The sequence below is a fragment of the Leuciscus leuciscus genome (genome assembly GCF_965113295.1).
Source record: "Leuciscus leuciscus genome assembly, contig: SUPER_11_unloc_1, whole genome shotgun sequence".
NCBI classification, from domain to species: Eukaryota; Metazoa; Chordata; class Actinopteri; order Cypriniformes; family Leuciscidae; genus Leuciscus; species Leuciscus leuciscus.
Window position 1 is genome coordinate 961,451 of NW_028118546.1, and position 20,692 is coordinate 982,142.

Sequence of the window (20,692 nt, forward strand, 5' to 3'; positions counted from 1 at the left end):
AGTGATTGAACCGTGAATTTTGTGAACCATTACATAATCCTATATAGGCTAATTATAAATTCAATTGTTATTATACTTTACAATATTACTGTTTGTTGTTGTATTTTTCAAAACTTGAAACTTGTGTGTGTGTGTCAGGTGGATTTTTTTTAATGTTTTTGAAATAAGTCTCTTGCGCTGCTCCCCCAGCCTGCATTTATTTGATTAAAATATAGTAGCCTAGGCTATAAACTACAGTATTGTGATATATTATTACCATTTTAAATAACAGTTTCTATTTGGACATATATTAAAAGGTTTTTTTGTTTGTTTGTTTTTTGTCCAATTTCTTGTGCTCCTCCCTGTCCTAATCTAGGTGATGGGACCTACCAGCTGTTCCTCATCAATGGCAAGAGGATCCAGTATTTAAGCAGAGCCGGGGGGGGGGGAGAGAGAGAGAGAGAGAGACTGGGACTGGGACTGGGACTGGGACTGGGACTGGGACTGGGACTGGGAGAGGTTTCTTCTCCCAAGAGCCTGAGGCCCCGTTTACACGATGGGAAAACGCAGATATTTCCCTGCGTTTTGGCCTGTCATTTACACGAAAACGCAGTTTTTATCCCAGAGAACGATTATTTCTAAAAACTCCGGCCAAAGTGGAGATTTCTGAAAACGCCGGTTATGTGTTGCCGTGTCAACTGGGAGAAACGGGGTTTTAGGTTCTCAAACGTCACATTATGCGCCAGAAAATGCTTACGTCATGTGAGCGCCCTATGTTCAGAGTTTGTTCCATACTGTCTATGAGTTTGTTTGGCTACTATTTGATCATGGATGCTGTTAAAGTGGTACTCATTTTTACTTTTGTGAAAACGCTTTTGGCCTGTTTGCATTTGCTTCGCTGTCTGTCCACACGAACGAACCTCGCGCCATGTCTATTGTTTTGAAAGGAACAGGAAGTCGCTCGTGCTATTCGTCGTTGTCGATTTTGAGGATTCTGATTGGCTTGCATGGCTTTATCCTTCTCCTTACACTGCCGCCCCTTTGTATTTATGCGGGTTGATGTAAACGACAACTTTTTTTGAAAACGATATTGCGTGCACAATGTTATTTTTGAAAACGGAGGGGGAGAAATATTCGTTTCTCTAAATACCCGGCTATGTGTAAATGTGGCCTGAGACTGTTGTGTTACCAGACTTGGAGTGTTGCTCTTGTTGGTGTATGTTAAGCTTAAGTGTGTTGTTACGCTTAAATGTGTTGTTACGGCTGTAGTGTGCAGCTTTGAATTGCTTGCCCATTGTTGAGTGTTGGAGCAGTAGGGAGTGGGTGCCATTTTTCTTTTCTCATTTTCTCCTGTTTTTTGTTAGTTAGGAAGTAAGGTAAGAGTTCTGTTGTTTATTTGTGTTGATTGTTGTAGGTGTTCCTTCTACCGGGTAGTGAGATCTTTTGTTTGTTTTGGCTTTACCTGCTCCTGAAGAACAGGCTTCATTTCTTTTTCTTTTGGAGCTGTTTGTTTAGGATTCTTTTTGCACTGTATTTATCACTTATTGTAAATAAATGTATTGGAAATCTTACTTTGTGTATTGTGTGCTGGGACTCAGATAGGTTAACTTTTCTTTGTCGCTGTTCATTTTTGCTTTAAAGCTACTTTCCCTTTTGCCCCTAGAAAATGAATTGGGAACGTAACAGTGGTATTGTGTAATTATTCGAATAGAATTGAGTCTTTTCTCTCTGTTTTGCATGCGTCGTCATAATCATTATTGTTATTGTTGTTATTATTATTTTAATAAATTGTTTTGCCTCTGTCACAGTGTATTCTTAACCTGAATTAGCACTGTTCATATAGGCAACACCAATAGGTGTCATGTAACACAAAATAAACCTATGTTTTCTTCATGATACAGGGCATAATCTTAGTTTCGTTTTTATTTTGTTACCATTAGACATCACTGGGTTTTAATTTGAGGTATGAAAACCTGACGATGCCACATATTGAAACACAAATTCATATAACATATTAATTAGCCTGTCATTTTCTTCATTTTCTAAGTCAATAAAGGTTATGTTAAATGAATAAATGTAGTGTAAATGTTGTAATGAAACCAACTGTACCGTTCAAAAGTACTGTTTGTTGTTGTATTTTTCAAAACTTGAAACTTGTGTGTGTGTGTGTGTGTGTCAGGTGGATTTTTTTAATGTTTTTGAAATAAGTCTCTTGCACTGCTCCCCCAGCCTGCATTTATTTGATTAAAATATAGTAGCCTAGGCTATAAACTACAGTATTGTGATGTATTATTACCATTTTAAATAACAGTTTCTATTTGGACATATATATAAAAAAAAAAAAAAAATTTTTTTTTTTTTTTTTTTTTTTCTGATTTCTAATTGTAATAACGATCTCATAGCTTTATTTCTGCAATTGTAAATGCAGTGAAAATATATTATTGGCACTTCAAAGATGTATTTTCCTTGAATGATTTAATTTGACTGGTGTTACCGTCCCAGGACGTATGCATTTGCGTTTTCTAATGGGTAAGTGTCATTGATTGATTTATTGAGTGTGTGTGCGCGCGCAGCCAATGGACCCAACGGCCTGCTGGGAGTTGTAGTTGTGTTGTACGTTGTATTTATACCACAGAAAGGACCTGTCTTTCACTTCGATGGTAACTAAAAAAAAATTCAAGCTGCGATTTTTCACGATGGATATCCTCGCGCGATCGAGTGTAGATTGTGTTAAACACGACAAGAACCAAAAATTCTGCGTTTATTCCTTAAAACAGTCGGTATTTCCCATATTGCTTCTCCTTTGCAGCTGCCATTGGCGCACGTCACGATTATAAGCGCCTGCTATTGGCGTAGGCAATGTTTACAGCACGATTATCAAGTATGTGGTGCGAACGCAACGGAACAGTCAGATTTACCATAAATGAACATGGTGAGTAACATTTTATAAACAATATTGTCAATATTGTTTGTTTTCCCTCTATTTTGCTGACGAGAATTTCAAAATAAAGCCCTACCAGAGTCTCAATGCAACAACAGACAGTGATTGAACCGTGAATTTTGTGAACCATTACATAATCCTATATAGGCTAATTATAAATTCAATTGTTATTATACTTTACAATATTACTGTTTGTTGTTGTATTTTTCAAAACTTGAAACTTGTGTGTGTGTGTCAGGTGGATTTTTTTTAATGTTTTTGAAATAAGTCTCTTGCGCTGCTCCCCCAGCCTGCATTTATTTGATTAAAATATAGTAGCCTAGGCTATAAACTACAGTATTGTGATATATTATTACCATTTTAAATAACAGTTTCTATTTGGACATATATTAAAAGGTTTTTTTGTTTGTTTGTTTTTTGTCCAATTTCTTGTGCTCCTCCCTGTCCTAATCTAGGTGATGGGACCTACCAGCTGTTCCTCATCAATGGCAAGAGGATCCAGTATTTAAGCAGAGCCGGGGGGGGGGGAGAGAGAGAGAGAGAGAGACTGGGACTGGGACTGGGACTGGGACTGGGACTGGGACTGGGACTGGGAGAGGTTTCTTCTCCCAAGAGCCTGAGGCCCCGTTTACACGATGGGAAAACGCAGATATTTCCCTGCGTTTTGGCCTGTCATTTACACGAAAACGCAGTTTTTATCCCAGAGAACGATTATTTCTAAAAACTCCGGCCAAAGTGGAGATTTCTGAAAACGCCGGTTATGTGTTGCCGTGTCAACTGGGAGAAACGGGGTTTTAGGTTCTCAAACGTCACATTATGCGCCAGAAAATGCTTACGTCATGTGAGCGCCCTATGTTCAGAGTTTGTTCCATACTGTCTATGAGTTTGTTTGGCTACTATTTGATCATGGATGCTGTTAAAGTGGTACTCATTTTTACTTTTGTGAAAACGCTTTTGGCCTGTTTGCATTTGCTTCGCTGTCTGTCCACACGAACGAACCTCGCGCCATGTCTATTGTTTTGAAAGGAACAGGAAGTCGCTCGTGCTATTCGTCGTTGTCGATTTTGAGGATTCTGATTGGCTTGCATGGCTTTATCCTTCTCCTTACACTGCCGCCCCTTTGTATTTATGCGGGTTGATGTAAACGACAACTTTTTTTGAAAACGATATTGCGTGCACAATGTTATTTTTGAAAACGGAGGGGGAGAAATATTCGTTTCTCTAAATACCCGGCTATGTGTAAATGTGGCCTGAGACTGTTGTGTTACCAGACTTGGAGTGTTGCTCTTGTTGGTGTATGTTAAGCTTAAGTGTGTTGTTACGCTTAAATGTGTTGTTACGGCTGTAGTGTGCAGCTTTGAATTGCTTGCCCATTGTTGAGTGTTGGAGCAGTAGGGAGTGGGTGCCATTTTTCTTTTCTCATTTTCTCCTGTTTTTTGTTAGTTAGGAAGTAAGGTAAGAGTTCTGTTGTTTATTTGTGTTGATTGTTGTAGGTGTTCCTTCTACCGGGTAGTGAGATCTTTTGTTTGTTTTGGCTTTACCTGCTCCTGAAGAACAGGCTTCATTTCTTTTTCTTTTGGAGCTGTTTGTTTAGGATTCTTTTTGCACTGTATTTATCACTTATTGTAAATAAATGTATTGGAAATCTTACTTTGTGTATTGTGTGCTGGGACTCAGATAGGTTAACTTTTCTTTGTCGCTGTTCATTTTTGCTTTAAAGCTACTTTCCCTTTTGCCCCTAGAAAATGAATTGGGAACGTAACAGTGGTATTGTGTAATTATTCGAATAGAATTGAGTCTTTTCTCTCTGTTTTGCATGCGTCGTCATAATCATTATTGTTATTGTTGTTATTATTATTTTAATAAATTGTTTTGCCTCTGTCACAGTGTATTCTTAACCTGAATTAGCACTGTTCATATAGGCAACACCAATAGGTGTCATGTAACACAAAATAAACCTATGTTTTCTTCATGATACAGGGCATAATCTTAGTTTCGTTTTTATTTTGTTACCATTAGACATCACTGGGTTTTAATTTGAGGTATGAAAACCTGACGATGCCACATATTGAAACACAAATTCATATAACATATTAATTAGCCTGTCATTTTCTTCATTTTCTAAGTCAATAAAGGTTATGTTAAATGAATAAATGTAGTGTAAATGTTGTAATGAAACCAACTGTACCGTTCAAAAGTACTGTTTGTTGTTGTATTTTTCAAAACTTGAAACTTGTGTGTGTGTGTGTCAGGTGGATTTTTTTAATGTTTTTGAAATAAGTCTCTTGCACTGCTCCCCCAGCCTGCATTTATTTGATTAAAATATAGTAGCCTAGGCTATAAACTACAGTATTGTGATGTATTATTACCATTTTAAATAACAGTTTCTATTTGGACATATATATAAAAAAAAAAAAAAATTATTTTTTTTTTTTTTTTTTTTCTGATTTCTAATTGTAATAACGATCTCATAGCTTTATTTCTGCAATTGTAAATGCAGTGAAAATATATTATTGGCACTTCAAAGATGTATTTTCCTTGAATGATTTAATTTGACTGGTGTTACCGTCCCAGGACGTATGCATTTGCGTTTTCTAATGGGTAAGTGTCATTGATTGATTTATTGAGTGTGTGTGCGCGCGCAGCCAATGGACCCAACGGCCTGCTGGGAGTTGTAGTTTTGTTGTACGTTGTATTTATACCACAGAAAGGACCTGTCTTTCACTTCGATGGTAACTAAAAAAAAATTCAAGCTGCGATTTTTCACGATGGATATCCTCGCGCGATCGAGTGTAGATTGTGTTAAACACGACAAGAACCAAAAATTCTGCGTTTATTCCTTAAAACAGTCGGTATTTCCCATATTGCTTCTCCTTTGCAGCTGCCATTGGCGCACGTCACGATTATAAGCGCCTGCTATTGGCGTAGGCAATGTTTACAGCACGATTATCAAGTATGTGGTGCGAACGCAACGGAACAGTCAGATTTACCATAAATGAACATGGTGAGTAACATTTTATAAACAATATTGTCAATATTGTTTGTTTTCCCTCTATTTTGCTGACGAGAATTTCAAAATAAAGCCCTACCAGAGTCTCAATGCAACAACAGACAGTGATTGAACCGTGAATTTTGTGAACCATTACATAATCCTATATAGGCTAATTATAAATTCAATTGTTATTATACTTTACAATATTACTGTTTGTTGTTGTATTTTTCAAAACTTGAAACTTGTGTGTGTGTGTCAGGTGGATTTTTTTTAATGTTTTTGAAATAAGTCTCTTGCGCTGCTCCCCCAGCCTGCATTTATTTGATTAAAATATAGTAGCCTAGGCTATAAACTACAGTATTGTGATATATTATTACCATTTTAAATAACAGTTTCTATTTGGACATATATTAAAAGGTTTTTTTGTTTGTTTGTTTTTTGTCCAATTTCTTGTGCTCCTCCCTGTCCTAATCTAGGTGATGGGACCTACCAGCTGTTCCTCATCAATGGCAAGAGGATCCAGTATTTAAGCAGAGCCGGGGGGGGGGAGAGAGAGAGAGAGAGAGACTGGGACTGGGACTGGGACTGGGACTGGGACTGGGACTGGGAGAGGTTTCTTCTCCCAAGAGCCTGAGGCCCCGTTTACACGATGGGAAAACGCAGATATTTCCCTGCGTTTTGGCCTGTCATTTACACGAAAACGCAGTTTTTATCCCAGAGAACGATTATTTCTAAAAACTCCGGCCAAAGTGGAGATTTCTGAAAACGCCGGTTATGTGTTGCCGTGTCAACTGGGAGAAACGGGGTTTTAGGTTCTCAAACGTCACATTATGCGCCAGAAAATGCTTACGTCATGTGAGCGCCCTATGTTCAGAGTTTGTTCCATACTGTCTATGAGTTTGTTTGGCTACTATTTGATCATGGATGCTGTTAAAGTGGTACTCATTTTTACTTTTGTGAAAACGCTTTTGGCCTGTTTGCATTTGCTTCGCTGTCTGTCCACACGAACGAACCTCGCGCCATGTCTATTGTTTTGAAAGGAACAGGAAGTCGCTCGTGCTATTCGTCGTTGTCGATTTTGAGGATTCTGATTGGCTTGCATGGCTTTATCCTTCTCCTTACACTGCCGCCCCTTTGTATTTATGCGGGTTGATGTAAACGACAACTTTTTTTGAAAACGATATTGCGTGCACAATGTTATTTTTGAAAACGGAGGGGGAGAAATATTCGTTTCTCTAAATACCCGGCTATGTGTAAATGTGGCCTGAGACTGTTGTGTTACCAGACTTGGAGTGTTGCTCTTGTTGGTGTATGTTAAGCTTAAGTGTGTTGTTACGCTTAAATGTGTTGTTACGGCTGTAGTGTGCAGCTTTGAATTGCTTGCCCATTGTTGAGTGTTGGAGCAGTAGGGAGTGGGTGCCATTTTTCTTTTCTCATTTTCTCCTGTTTTTTGTTAGTTAGGAAGTAAGGTAAGAGTTCTGTTGTTTATTTGTGTTGATTGTTGTAGGTGTTCCTTCTACCGGGTAGTGAGATCTTTTGTTTGTTTTGGCTTTACCTGCTCCTGAAGAACAGGCTTCATTTCTTTTTCTTTTGGAGCTGTTTGTTTAGGATTCTTTTTGCACTGTATTTATCACTTATTGTAAATAAATGTATTGGAAATCTTACTTTGTGTATTGTGTGCTGGGACTCAGATAGGTTAACTTTTCTTTGTCGCTGTTCATTTTTGCTTTAAAGCTACTTTCCCTTTTGCCCCTAGAAAATGAATTGGGAACGTAACAGTGGTATTGTGTAATTATTCGAATAGAATTGAGTCTTTTCTCTCTGTTTTGCATGCGTCGTCATAATCATTATTGTTATTGTTGTTATTATTATTTTAATAAATTGTTTTGCCTCTGTCACAGTGTATTCTTAACCTGAATTAGCACTGTTCATATAGGCAACACCAATAGGTGTCATGTAACACAAAATAAACCTATGTTTTCTTCATGATACAGGGCATAATCTTAGTTTCGTTTTTATTTTGTTACCATTAGACATCACTGGGTTTTAATTTGAGGTATGAAAACCTGACGATGCCACATATTGAAACACAAATTCATATAACATATTAATTAGCCTGTCATTTTCTTCATTTTCTAAGTCAATAAAGGTTATGTTAAATGAATAAATGTAGTGTAAATGTTGTAATGAAACCAACTGTACCGTTCAAAAGTACTGTTTGTTGTTGTATTTTTCAAAACTTGAAACTTGTGTGTGTGTGTGTCAGGTGGATTTTTTTAATGTTTTTGAAATAAGTCTCTTGCACTGCTCCCCCAGCCTGCATTTATTTGATTAAAATATAGTAGCCTAGGCTATAAACTACAGTATTGTGATGTATTATTACCATTTTAAATAACAGTTTCTATTTGGACATATATTTAAAAAAAAAATTTAAAAAAAAAATTTCTTTTTTTTTTTCTGATTTCTAATTGTAATAACGATCTCATAGCTTTATTTCTGCAATTGTAAATGCAGTGAAAATATATTATTGGCACTTCAAAGATGTATTTTCCTTGAATGATTTAATTTGACTGGTGTTACCGTCCCAGGACGTATGCATTTGCGTTTTCTAATGGGTAAGTGTCATTGATTGATTTATTGAGTGTGTGTGCGCGCGCAGCCAATGGACCCAACGGCCTGCTGGGAGTTGTAGTTTTGTTGTACGTTGTACTTATACCACAGAAAGGACCTGTCTTTCACTTCGATGGTAACTAAAAAAAAATTCAAGCTGCGATTTTTCACGATGGATATCCTCGCGCGATCGAGTGTAGATTGTGTTAAACACGACAAGAACCAAAAATTCTGCGTTTATTCCTTAAAACAGTCGGTATTTCCCATATTGCTTCTCCTTTGCAGCTGCCATTGGCGCACGTCACGATTATAAGCGCCTGCTATTGGCGTAGGCAATGTTTACAGCACGATTATCAAGTATGTGGTGCGAACGCAACGGAACAGTCAGATTTACCATAAATGAACATGGTGAGTAACATTTTATAAACAATATTGTCAATATTGTTTGTTTTCCCTCTATTTTGCTGACGAGAATTTCAAAATAAAGCCCTACCAGAGTCTCAATGCAACAACAGACAGTGATTGAACCGTGAATTTTGTGAACCATTACATAATCCTATATAGGCTAATTATAAATTCAATTGTTATTATACTTTACAATATTACTGTTTGTTGTTGTATTTTTCAAAACTTGAAACTTGTGTGTGTGTGTCAGGTGGATTTTTTAAATGTTTTTGAAATAAGTCTCTTGCGCTGCTCCCCCAGCCTGCATTTATTTGATTAAAATATAGTAGCCTAGGCTATAAACTACAGTATTGTGATATATTATTACCATTTTAAATAACAGTTTCTATTTGGACATATATTAAAAGGTTTTTTTGTTTGTTTTTTTTTTGTCCAATTTCTTGTGCTCCTCCCTGTCCTAATCTAGGTGATGGGACCTACCAGCTGTTCCTCATCAATGGCAAGAGGATCCAGTATTTAAGCAGAGCCGGGGGGGAGAGAGAGAGAGAGAGAGACTGGGACTGGGACTGGGACTGGGACTGGGACTGGGACTGGGACTGGGACTGGGACTGGGACTGGGACTGGGAGAGGTTTCTTCTCCCAAGAGCCTGAGGCCCGTTTACACGATGGGAAAACGCAGATATTTCCCTGCGTTTTGGCCTGTCATTTACACGAAAACGCAGTTTTTATCCCAGAGAACGATTATTTCTAAAAACTCCGGCCAAAGTGGAGATTTCTGAAAACGCCGGTTATGTGTTGCCGTGTCAACTGGGAGAAACGGGGTTTTAGGTTCTCAAACGTCACATTATGCGCCAGAAAATGCTTACGTCATGTGAGCGCCCTATGTTCAGAGTTTGTTCCATACTGTCTATGAGTTTGTTTGGCTACTATTTGATCATGGATGCTGTTAAAGTGGTACTCATTTTTACTTTTGTGAAAACGCTTTTGGCCTGTTTGCATTTGCTTCGCTGTCTGTCCACATGAACGAACCTCGCGCCATGTCTATTGTTTTGAAAGGAACAGGAAGTCGCTCGTGCTATTCGTCGTTGTCGATTTTGAGGATTCTGATTGGCTTGCATGGCTTTATCCTTCTCCTTACACTGCCGCCCCTTTGTATTTATGCGGGTTGATGTAAACGACAACTTTTTTTGAAAACGATATTGCGTGCACGATGTTATTTTTGAAAACGGAGGGGGAGAAATATTCGTTTCTCTAAATACCCGGCTATGTGTAAATGTGGCCTGAGACTGTTGTGTTACCAGACTTGGAGTGTTGCTCTTGTTGGTGTATGTTAAGCTTAAGTGTGTTGTTACGCTTAAATGTGTTGTTACGGCTGTAGTGTGCAGCTTTGAATTGCTTGCCCATTGTTGAGTGTTGGAGCAGTAGGGAGTGGGTGCCATTTTTCTTTTCTCATTTTCTCCTGTTTTTTGTTAGTTAGGAAGTAAGGTAAGAGTTCTGTTGTTTATTTGTGTTGATTGTTGTAGGTCAATTAGGTGTTCCTTCTACCGGGTAGTGAGATCTTTTGTTTGTTTTGGCTTTACCTGCTCCTGAAGAACAGGCTTCATTTCTTTTTCTTTTGGAGCTGTTTGTTTAGGATTCTTTTTGCACTGTATTTATCACTTATTGTAAATAAATGTATTGGAAATCTTACTTTGTGTATTGTGTGCTGGGACTCAGATAGGTTAACTTTTCTTTGTCGCTGTTCATTTTTGCTTTAAAGCTACTTTCCCTTTTGCCCCTAGAAAATGAATTGGGAACGTAACAGTGGTATTGTGTAATTATTCGAATAGAATTGAGTCTTTTCTCTCTGTTTTGCATGCGTCGTCATAATCATTATTGTTATTGTTGTTATTATTATTTTAATAAATTGTTTTGCCTCTGTCACAGTGTATTCTTAACCTGAATTAGCACTGTTCATATAGGCAACACCAATAGGTGTCATGTAACACAAAATAAACCTATGTTTTCTTCATGATACAGGGCATAATCTTAGTTTCGTTTTTATTTTGTTACCATTAGACATCACTGGGTTTTAATTTGAGGTATGAAAACCTGACGATGCCACATATTGAAACACAAATTCATATAACATATTAATTAGCCTGTCATTTTCTTCATTTTCTAAGTCAATAAAGGTTATGTTAAATGAATAAATGTAGTGTAAATGTTGTAATGAAACCAACTGTACCGTTCAAAAGTACTGTTTGTTGTTGTATTTTTCAAAACTTGAAACTTGTGTGTGTGTGTGTCAGGTGGATTTTTTTAATGTTTTTGAAATAAGTCTCTTGCACTGCTCCCCCAGCCTGCATTTATTTGATTAAAATATAGTAGCCTAGGCTATAAACTACAGTATTGTGATGTATTATTACCATTTTAAATAACAGTTTCTATTTGGACATATATTTTAAAAAAAAATTTAAAAAAAAATTTTCTTTTTTTTTTTCTGATTTCTAATTGTAATAACGATCTCATAGCTTTATTTCTGCAATTGTAAATGCAGTGAAAATATATTATTGGCACTTCAAAGATGTATTTTCCTTGAATGATTTAATTTGACTGGTGTTACCGTCCCAGGACGTATGCATTTGCGTTTTCTAATGGGTAAGTGTCATTGATTGATTTATTGAGTGTGTGTGCGCGCGCAGCCAATGGACCCAACGGCCTGCTGGGAGTTGTAGTTTTGTTGTACGTTGTACTTATACCACAGAAAGGACCTGTCTTTCACTTCGATGGTAACTAAAAAAAAATTCAAGCTGCGATTTTTCACGATGGATATCCTCGCGCGATCGAGTGTAGATTGTGTTAAACACGACAAGAACCAAAAATTCTGCGTTTATTCCTTAAAACAGTCGGTATTTCCCATATTGCTTCTCCTTTGCAGCTGCCATTGGCGCACGTCACGATTATAAGCGCCTGCTATTGGCGTAGGCAATGTTTACAGCACGATTATCAAGTATGTGGTGCGAACGCAACGGAACAGTCAGATTTACCATAAATGAACATGGTGAGTAACATTTTATAAACAATATTGTCAATATTGTTTGTTTTCCCTCTATTTTGCTGACGAGAATTTCAAAATAAAGCCCTACCAGAGTCTCAATGCAACAACAGACAGTGATTGAACCGTGAATTTTGTGAACCATTACATAATCCTATATAGGCTAATTATAAATTCAATTGTTATTATACTTTACAATATTACTGTTTGTTGTTGTATTTTTCAAAACTTGAAACTTGTGTGTGTGTGTCAGGTGGATTTTTTAAATGTTTTTGAAATAAGTCTCTTGCGCTGCTCCCCCAGCCTGCATTTATTTGATTAAAATATAGTAGCCTAGGCTATAAACTACAGTATTGTGATATATTATTACCATTTTAAATAACAGTTTCTATTTGGACATATATTAAAAGGTTTTTTTGTTTGTTTTTTTTTTGTCCAATTTCTTGTGCTCCTCCCTGTCCTAATCTAGGTGATGGGACCTACCAGCTGTTCCTCATCAATGGCAAGAGGATCCAGTATTTAAGCAGAGCCGGGGGGGAGAGAGAGAGAGAGAGAGACTGGGACTGGGACTGGGACTGGGACTGGGACTGGGACTGGGACTGGGACTGGGACTGGGACTGGGACTGGGAGAGGTTTCTTCTCCCAAGAGCCTGAGGCCCCGTTTACACGATGGGAAAACGCAGATATTTCCCTGCGTTTTGGCCTGTCATTTACACGAAAACGCAGTTTTTATCCCAGAGAACGATTATTTCTAAAAACTCCGGCCAAAGTGGAGATTTCTGAAAACGCCGGTTATGTGTTGCCGTGTCAACTGGGAGAAACGGGGTTTTAGGTTCTCAAACGTCACATTATGCGCCAGAAAATGCTTACGTCATGTGAGCGCCCTATGTTCAGAGTTTGTTCCATACTGTCTATGAGTTTGTTTGGCTACTATTTGATCATGGATGCTGTTAAAGTGGTACTCATTTTTACTTTTGTGAAAACGCTTTTGGCCTGTTTGCATTTGCTTCGCTGTCTGTCCACATGAACGAACCTCGCGCCATGTCTATTGTTTTGAAAGGAACAGGAAGTCGCTCGTGCTATTCGTCGTTGTCGATTTTGAGGATTCTGATTGGCTTGCATGGCTTTATCCTTCTCCTTACACTGCCGCCCCTTTGTATTTATGCGGGTTGATGTAAACGACAACTTTTTTTGAAAACGATATTGCGTGCACGATGTTATTTTTGAAAACGGAGGGGGAGAAATATTCGTTTCTCTAAATACCCGGCTATGTGTAAATGTGGCCTGAGACTGTTGTGTTACCAGACTTGGAGTGTTGCTCTTGTTGGTGTATGTTAAGCTTAAGTGTGTTGTTACGCTTAAATGTGTTGTTACGGCTGTAGTGTGCAGCTTTGAATTGCTTGCCCATTGTTGAGTGTTGGAGCAGTAGGGAGTGGGTGCCATTTTTCTTTTCTCATTTTCTCCTGTTTTTTGTTAGTTAGGAAGTAAGGTAAGAGTTCTGTTGTTTATTTGTGTTGATTGTTGTAGGTCAATTAGGTGTTCCTTCTACCGGGTAGTGAGATCTTTTGTTTGTTTTGGCTTTACCTGCTCCTGAAGAACAGGCTTCATTTCTTTTTCTTTTGGAGCTGTTTGTTTAGGATTCTTTTTGCACTGTATTTATCACTTATTGTAAATAAATGTATTGGAAATCTTACTTTGTGTATTGTGTGCTGGGACTCAGATAGGTTAACTTTTCTTTGTCGCTGTTCATTTTTGCTTTAAAGCTACTTTCCCTTTTGCCCCTAGAAAATGAATTGGGAACGTAACAGTGGTATTGTGTAATTATTCGAATAGAATTGAGTCTTTTCTCTCTGTTTTGCATGCGTCGTCATAATCATTATTGTTATTGTTGTTATTATTATTTTAATAAATTGTTTTGCCTCTGTCACAGTGTATTCTTAACCTGAATTAGCACTGTTCATATAGGCAACACCAATAGGTGTCATGTAACACAAAATAAACCTATGTTTTCTTCATGATACAGGGCATAATCTTAGTTTCGTTTTTATTTTGTTACCATTAGACATCACTGGGTTTTAATTTGAGGTATGAAAACCTGACGATGCCACATATTGAAACACAAATTCATATAACATATTAATTAGCCTGTCATTTTCTTCATTTTCTAAGTCAATAAAGGTTATGTTAAATGAATAAATGTAGTGTAAATGTTGTAATGAAACCAACTGTACCGTTCAAAAGTACTGTTTGTTGTTGTATTTTTCAAAACTTGAAACTTGTGTGTGTGTGTGTGTGTGTGTGTCAGGTGGATTTTTTTAATGTTTTTGAAATAAGTCTCTTGCACTGCTCCCCCAGCCTGCATTTATTTGATTAAAATATAGTAGCCTAGGCTATAAACTACAGTATTGTGATGTATTATTACCATTTTAAATAACAGTTTCTATTTGGACATATATAAAAAAATAAAAAAAAACTTTTTTTTTTTTTTTCTGATTTCTAATTGTAATAACGATCTCATAGCTTTATTTCTGCAATTGTAAATGCAGTGAAAATATATTATTGGCACTTCTGTGTATGCACTGCAAAGATGTATTTTCCTTGAATGATTTAATTTGACTGGTGTTACCGTCCCAGGACGTATGCATTTGCGTTTTCTAATGGGTAAGTGTCATTGATTGATTTATTGAGTGTGTGTGCGCGCGCAGCCAATGGACCCAACGGCCTGCTGGGAGTTGTAGTTTTGTTGTACGTTGTATTTATACCACAGAAAGGACCTGTCTTTCACTTCGATGGTAACTAAAAAAAAAATTCAAGCTGCGATTTTTCACGATGGATATCCTCGCGCGATCGAGTGTAGATTGTGTTAAACACGACAAGAACCAAAAATTCTGCGTTTATTCCTTAAAACAGTCGGTATTTCCCATATTGCTTCTCCTTTGCAGCTGCCATTGGCGCACGTCACGATTATAAGCGCCTGCTATTGGCGTAGGCAATGTTTACAGCACGATTATCAAGTATGTGGTGCGAACGCAACGGAACAGTCAGATTTACCATAAATGAACATGGTGAGTAACATTTTATAAACAATATTGTCAATATTGTTTGTTTTCCCTCTATTTTGCTGACGAGAATTTCAAAATAAAGCCCTACCAGAGTCTCAATGCAACAACAGACAGTGATTGAACCGTGAATTTTGTGAACCATTACATAATCCTATATAGGCTAATTATAAATTCAATTGTTATTATACTTTACAATATTACTGTTTGTTGTTGTATTTTTCAAAACTTGAAACTTGTGTGTGTGTGTCAGGTGGATTTTTTTAATGTTTTTGAAATAAGTCTCTTGCGCTGCTCCCCCAGCCTGCATTTATTTGATTAAAATATAGTAGCCTAGGCTATAAACTACAGTATTGTGATATATTATTACCATTTTAAATAACAGTTTCTATTTGGACATATATTAAAAGGTTTTTTTTTTGTTTTTTTTTGTCCAATTTCTTGTGCTCCTCCCTGTCCTAATCTAGGTGATGGGACCTACCAGCTGTTCCTCATCAATGGCAAGAGGATCCAGTATTTAAGCAGAGCCGGGGGGGAGAGAGAGAGAGAGAGAGACTGGGACTGGGACTGGGACTGGGACTGGGACTGGGACTGGGACTGGGACTGGGAGAGGTTTCTTCTCCCAAGAGCCTGAGGCCCCGTTTACACGATGGGAAAACGCAGATATTTCCCTGCGTTTTGGCCTGTCATTTACACGAAAACGCAGTTTTTATCCCAGAGAACGATTATTTCTAAAAACTCCGGCCAAAGTGGAGATTTCTGAAAACGCCGGTTATGTGTTGCCGTGTCAACTGGGAGAAACGGGGTTTTAGGTTCTCAAACGTCACATTATGCGCCAGAAAATGCTTACGTCATGTGAGCGCCCTATGTTCAGAGTTTGTTCCATACTGTCTATGAGTTTGTTTGGCTACTATTTGATCATGGATGCTGTTAAAGTGGTACTCATTTTTACTTTTGTGAAAACGCTTTTGGCCTGTTTGCATTTGCTTCGCTGTCTGTCCACACGAACGAACCTCGCGCCATGTCTATTGTTTTGAAAGGAACAGGAAGTCGCTCGTGCCATTCGTCGTTGTCGATTTTGAGGATTCTGATTGGCTTGCATGGCTTTATCCTTCTCCTTACACTGCCGCCCCTTTGTATTTATGCGGGTTGATGTAAACGACAACTTTTTTTGAAAACGATATTGCGTGCACGATGTTATTTTTGAAAACGGAGGGGGAGAAATATTCGTTTCTCTAAATACCCGGCTATGTGTAAATGTGGCCTGAGACTGTTGTGTTACCAGACTTGGAGTGTTGCTCTTGTTGGTGTATGTTAAGCTTAAGTGTGTTGTTACGCTTAAATGTGTTGTTACGGCTGTAGTGTGCAGCTTTGAATTGCTTGCCCATTGTTGAGTGTTGGAGCAGTAGGGAGTGGGTGCAACATTGGCTGTGAATCTGAATAAAATGTGTCTTTACACAAAACATTATCATAATTCAACCTGTATGTATTAAAAGCCGTAGTCACCTTTCACTTATTCATGCAAAAGCTATAAAAATTATGACTGAGATTATCTTAAATTTATACTATTTTTGAGAGGATAGATAGATGAATTTACTCACTTTTTCAATTTGTCCTTTCAGGGAGATATATACTGTTTTTGCCATTTCTGCTTTCTACCTCCTCTGGCAACTCAAAGGGAGCAGTTTTGCATTTTTTGGATGCAGGACCAAGAAAAGTACACGCAAATTTCATGGACAATATGTAATTTTTAATAATATGAACCACACCCGTTTCAAACAGTTGGGTGTCACCGTCCACTGGAGCCATAAAGGTTCTCTCAACATTAGTGAGGGCACTGATGGTGGTCGTTTAGAAAGACCCAATCTTAACTTTATCTGTGGACACTTCATGTTTTTGTGCGGCGGTTTGTGCGGTTGTCCACTCAGATGAGCCGGGTGAAAGCAGGTCGGCTGTACGGTTGGCTTGCAACAGACATTCTGGAGGGTGACAGAAAATAAACATTGACTCAATAAGCATTGATAATACCAATTACCTTTTTTAAACCTTAGTGCGCTGACAATAAGCCTACATTAATATTAACCATACAAACTACAAATTAATAAAACTAGAAAAATAAAACTGTGAAAACAGTGAAAAGACTGTTAATAATGTTTTATTTCTTTTTTTAATTATTATTAGGGTGGCCCGATTATGATTTTCTATTGCTGATAACAATTTTTTTCAAGCAAATTGGCCAATTCCGATAGCCGATTTTTTCCTTTAAGCAAATTTATTTGTTGTTTATTTGCTCTATAACATCTGTTGCCAGCCATTTGAAATGTAATCATGATGCAAACAAAGAGGCTACACACATGTAGCATGATAATTTATTTTTTATTTAAATTAGATTGTATAATTTCAAGATTTAAAGCAAAAACAAAATGGTCTGACTTTTGTTTTGTGAAATTATGCTAGAAGACACCTGCACAAAACAAAAACAGCAGACGGACTGAATGAAAACGCAAATTCACTTTCTGTCAGTAGGTGGCGCTTGGAAATCGCAAGTGTCTTAAATGTGAGTGTAAATGCAATGAAGAAATTTTTTTATTTAAATTACAATTTTGCCACAGTTTTTGCATGAACATGTTAAACATATCTAATCATTTCTGTAATACATTTTTATTTAAATTTTGCAACTTATAAAGTGTTAAAATATGTATTCAATTTACATATTAAAACTATTGTATGAAATGGCAAATGTAAATTATATAATTGAATTTTCATTTTCATTTTGCACCAAACGTTGCACAAATGTATGGGGAAATTTAAATTTAAATACAGAAATGCATTGCCATTTTACATATTGCATTTCAAATTGAATATTGCTACCCATAAGCTTCCATACACATGGTACCTGTTACTTGTTACTTGTTACAGTACAGATTGGAGGTTGACCAATCACAGTTGTCTCTGATCATTGGCTAGAGACGCTTATTTAATCATTATAGTGAGAAAGTACGACAGCTTCTAAACCCATACAATTAATAGATTTAATCGGTTATGGTTTATAACGCGCATACATTTCCAAAAAGACAAAAAAGTCCCGAATATTGCATAAATGGAGCATTCGGGATTTTGAGCCGATGAGCGCCCTCTGGTGGAACATTGAAGGATTGTTTGTGTGACAGTTCTGATGTTTTCCTCTAGTTACGTGATGTAAGGAAGTACAGGACATATATAGTTAAAAAAATATGCCTGTGAGTTTGATGTAATGACAAAACATGGTTTCACGTTATTTTTATTTTTATCGGCCGTCGCCATCGCTACATTTAGGGACGAACAAGAATTCTGTGAGAATGAAAGTTGTAATGAAAGAGAGTTCGATAAGAGTCACTTTTATAGCAATGTGAAACACTGTGGAGAAATACTACTGGCATTATCACATAAACTACTAGGTAAGATACAGATATGAGTGCCAACATGCTATTTTACACGTTGATATGTTTTAATAACTTCTGTGTGTTTTACAGATGCTCTGCCTCTTGATGAGGTTGATGGTAATGTTATTCGTACTGTGAAGAGAAGTGTGTTTTCAGAGTCTCAGCCCTCTCCTCTGAAAGAGCCCCTGACACTGGCTGCTGTGTCACAGGTCAATAAACCCATCCACTCATCATCATTTACAGAGAACTTGTGCTTCACTGCAGTCAAACCTGGGGATATTGTTGCAGTAACTGTGTATAATTTATGAAACAGAAAAATACAATAGAGCTAGTGCCATCTAACCACCAGTCAAAAGTTTGGTCACACCCACCCATTCTTTATCATTTTTCTTGTCCACATTTTAAAATAGTAATAAATTAATCATCATCATCACCACCAATAACATTGTCGTCGTCAGCATAATTTTGAACTTATTCAGGCTGTTGTTACAAAGAAGTACACTTCATCATACTTTTAAAAAGAGAAATTATATGAAAATAATATAGGCTACTTTAAAAGAATATACTTTGGTGCAAACTGAATATAATGTTTCGGACACTTAATTGCATCATGTTAACTGAAATTAAATGAACATTTATTATAGTTTGTTAAGAAACGGTCATGAAAGTATACTCGTTAAGTGGCTTTTTATTTCATTAATTTTGTATTATCTGCAATAACTGTTTTTTAAAAGAAACATAGTTTTCCATTTTTATTTTTAACACTTATTTTTTACAAGGGTGAAGCAGATCACTAAAAAAAAAAAAAAATTTGAACCACCCAACTCCTCAAATAAATGTCTACTTTAGGTTGTGGGCAAATTATTTTTAGCTATTATACTCTATTATATATATAGCTATTATATAATGCTAGCTTAAAAATTGGACCAAACACTTACATACCAATAGAAACACTTTATCATAAATGTATTTAGTCACAAACAGTTCATTTATTGTATTGAGTTAATTAATTCAGTTCATTTAGTGTTTTTTGTTTGTTTTTGTCAGTTATACTTTTATAAATTGATTCAGTCATAAAGCTTTTAATCAGCTAATGAACTCGTGGGCCACTTGGACTCTTTACAGAACCACCAGTGGTCTGAGGATCACAGTCTGAGAAAACTGCTTTAAAACCAAACTGGACCATGGTACCACCACAGTACTTTTGTGTAAATGTTGTTTCTGCATATATTCAGGCTCTTTTGTGTATTTCAGGATGTGTTGAGGAATATTTTGGATCTGAATGAGTCTGTGATTCAGAATGAAGAGTTTGTCCGTTGTGTCAGTGGTGGGAAACTGTTTCCTGGCTCTGTTCCACTGGCACACAGATACGGGGGCCATCAGGTAAAACTGACCGTCACTTCAAACCCGACAGCGATGGCGTAAGACAACCAGAGCAAACATGTCAACCATGTGTTATTATTATTATAGTTTGGTTATTGGGCCGGACAGCTGGGGGATGGAAGAGCACATTTGTTGGGTGAATACACAAACAGGTAAAATCATCCTTTTCCATCAGCGTTCAACACAAATCATCAGTTGTTATTGTCAGATGTGACTTTTCTGTTGTAATGCATGTCAACTTTCCCATAATGTTGTTTAAGATTAAAGAATGGAATGTTTGATCTATACTTACTGGTTTTTCAGCAAATAGATGATTCTGGCATTTTTAAATTCTAATTCTCACTTAATGCTTAAACATGCGTCTGAACAATGACATCTCTCAGTTTAGAACTGACAAGTGTTAACCGTTAGAGCGGTATACAATCTCTCTTTTATCCAGAAAGGGTGAAAGATGGGAAGTCCAATTGAAAGGCTCAGGAAAGACACCGTACTCAAGGTGAATATCAGTTTCTGCTGCTCAATATTTTTGATATGCTTTTTAAGTAATTCTGAGATATATTTAGTTGTAAATGATCTTACATTATGACTCATAGTGTGTGATTCTCTGTCTGGCAGGAGTGTAATGGTTATGCTGTTTACTGTACATGATGTTTTGTGTGCAGGTCTGGTGATGGACGGGCTGTGATTCGCTCCTCTGTGAGGGAGTTCCTGTTAGGGCTGTGCCGGTAAACTTGACAACCGCACCACCGCGGTGGCTGAGTAGTACCGGCGGTAGTTCGCCTAAAAAAAATTTTGTATATGAATGCTGTTTAACATTAATATTATGACACACAAAGCTTTGTTTACAAAATAAATAATAGGTTA

At 37.1% G+C, this 20,692-nt stretch overlaps 2 protein-coding genes across 2 annotated transcripts in view; one reads left to right on the forward strand and one right to left on the reverse strand.

Annotated features, from left to right (window-relative positions):
• The window catches only part of LOC309510013 (uncharacterized protein), a gene marked incomplete at its 3' end in the record, with an annotated part of 1,894,646 nt that overhangs the window by 788,354 nt on the left and 1,085,600 nt on the right, over positions 1-20,692 (reverse strand). The window lies entirely within an intron of this gene.
• Positions 18,200-20,143, forward strand: LOC309510021 (protein adenylyltransferase SelO-like). Its single transcript, XM_082191156.1, has 4 exons — positions 18,200-18,460; positions 18,536-18,654; positions 19,700-19,828; positions 19,916-20,143. The coding sequence occupies exons 1-4, from the start codon at positions 18,277-18,279 to the stop codon at positions 19,982-19,984; spliced, it is 501 nt and encodes a 166-aa protein (XP_082047282.1). The 5' UTR covers positions 18,200-18,276; the 3' UTR covers positions 19,985-20,143.

What these genes read in the sequence shown, in the direction of transcription:
- LOC309510021 (XM_082191156.1), top strand. Translation starts at nt 18,277, where the DNA reads ATGACAAAACATGGTTTCACGTTATTTTTATTTTTATCGGCCGTCGCC. An exon ending in ATTATCACATAAACTACTAG is followed by an intron (nt 18,461 to 18,535) that starts GTAAGATACAGA and finishes TGTGTTTTACAG; the next exon opens with ATGCTCTGCCTCTTGATGAG. An exon ending in CACTGGCTGCTGTGTCACAG is followed by an intron (nt 18,655 to 19,699) that starts GTCAATAAACCC and finishes TGTGTATTTCAG; the next exon opens with GATGTGTTGAGGAATATTTT.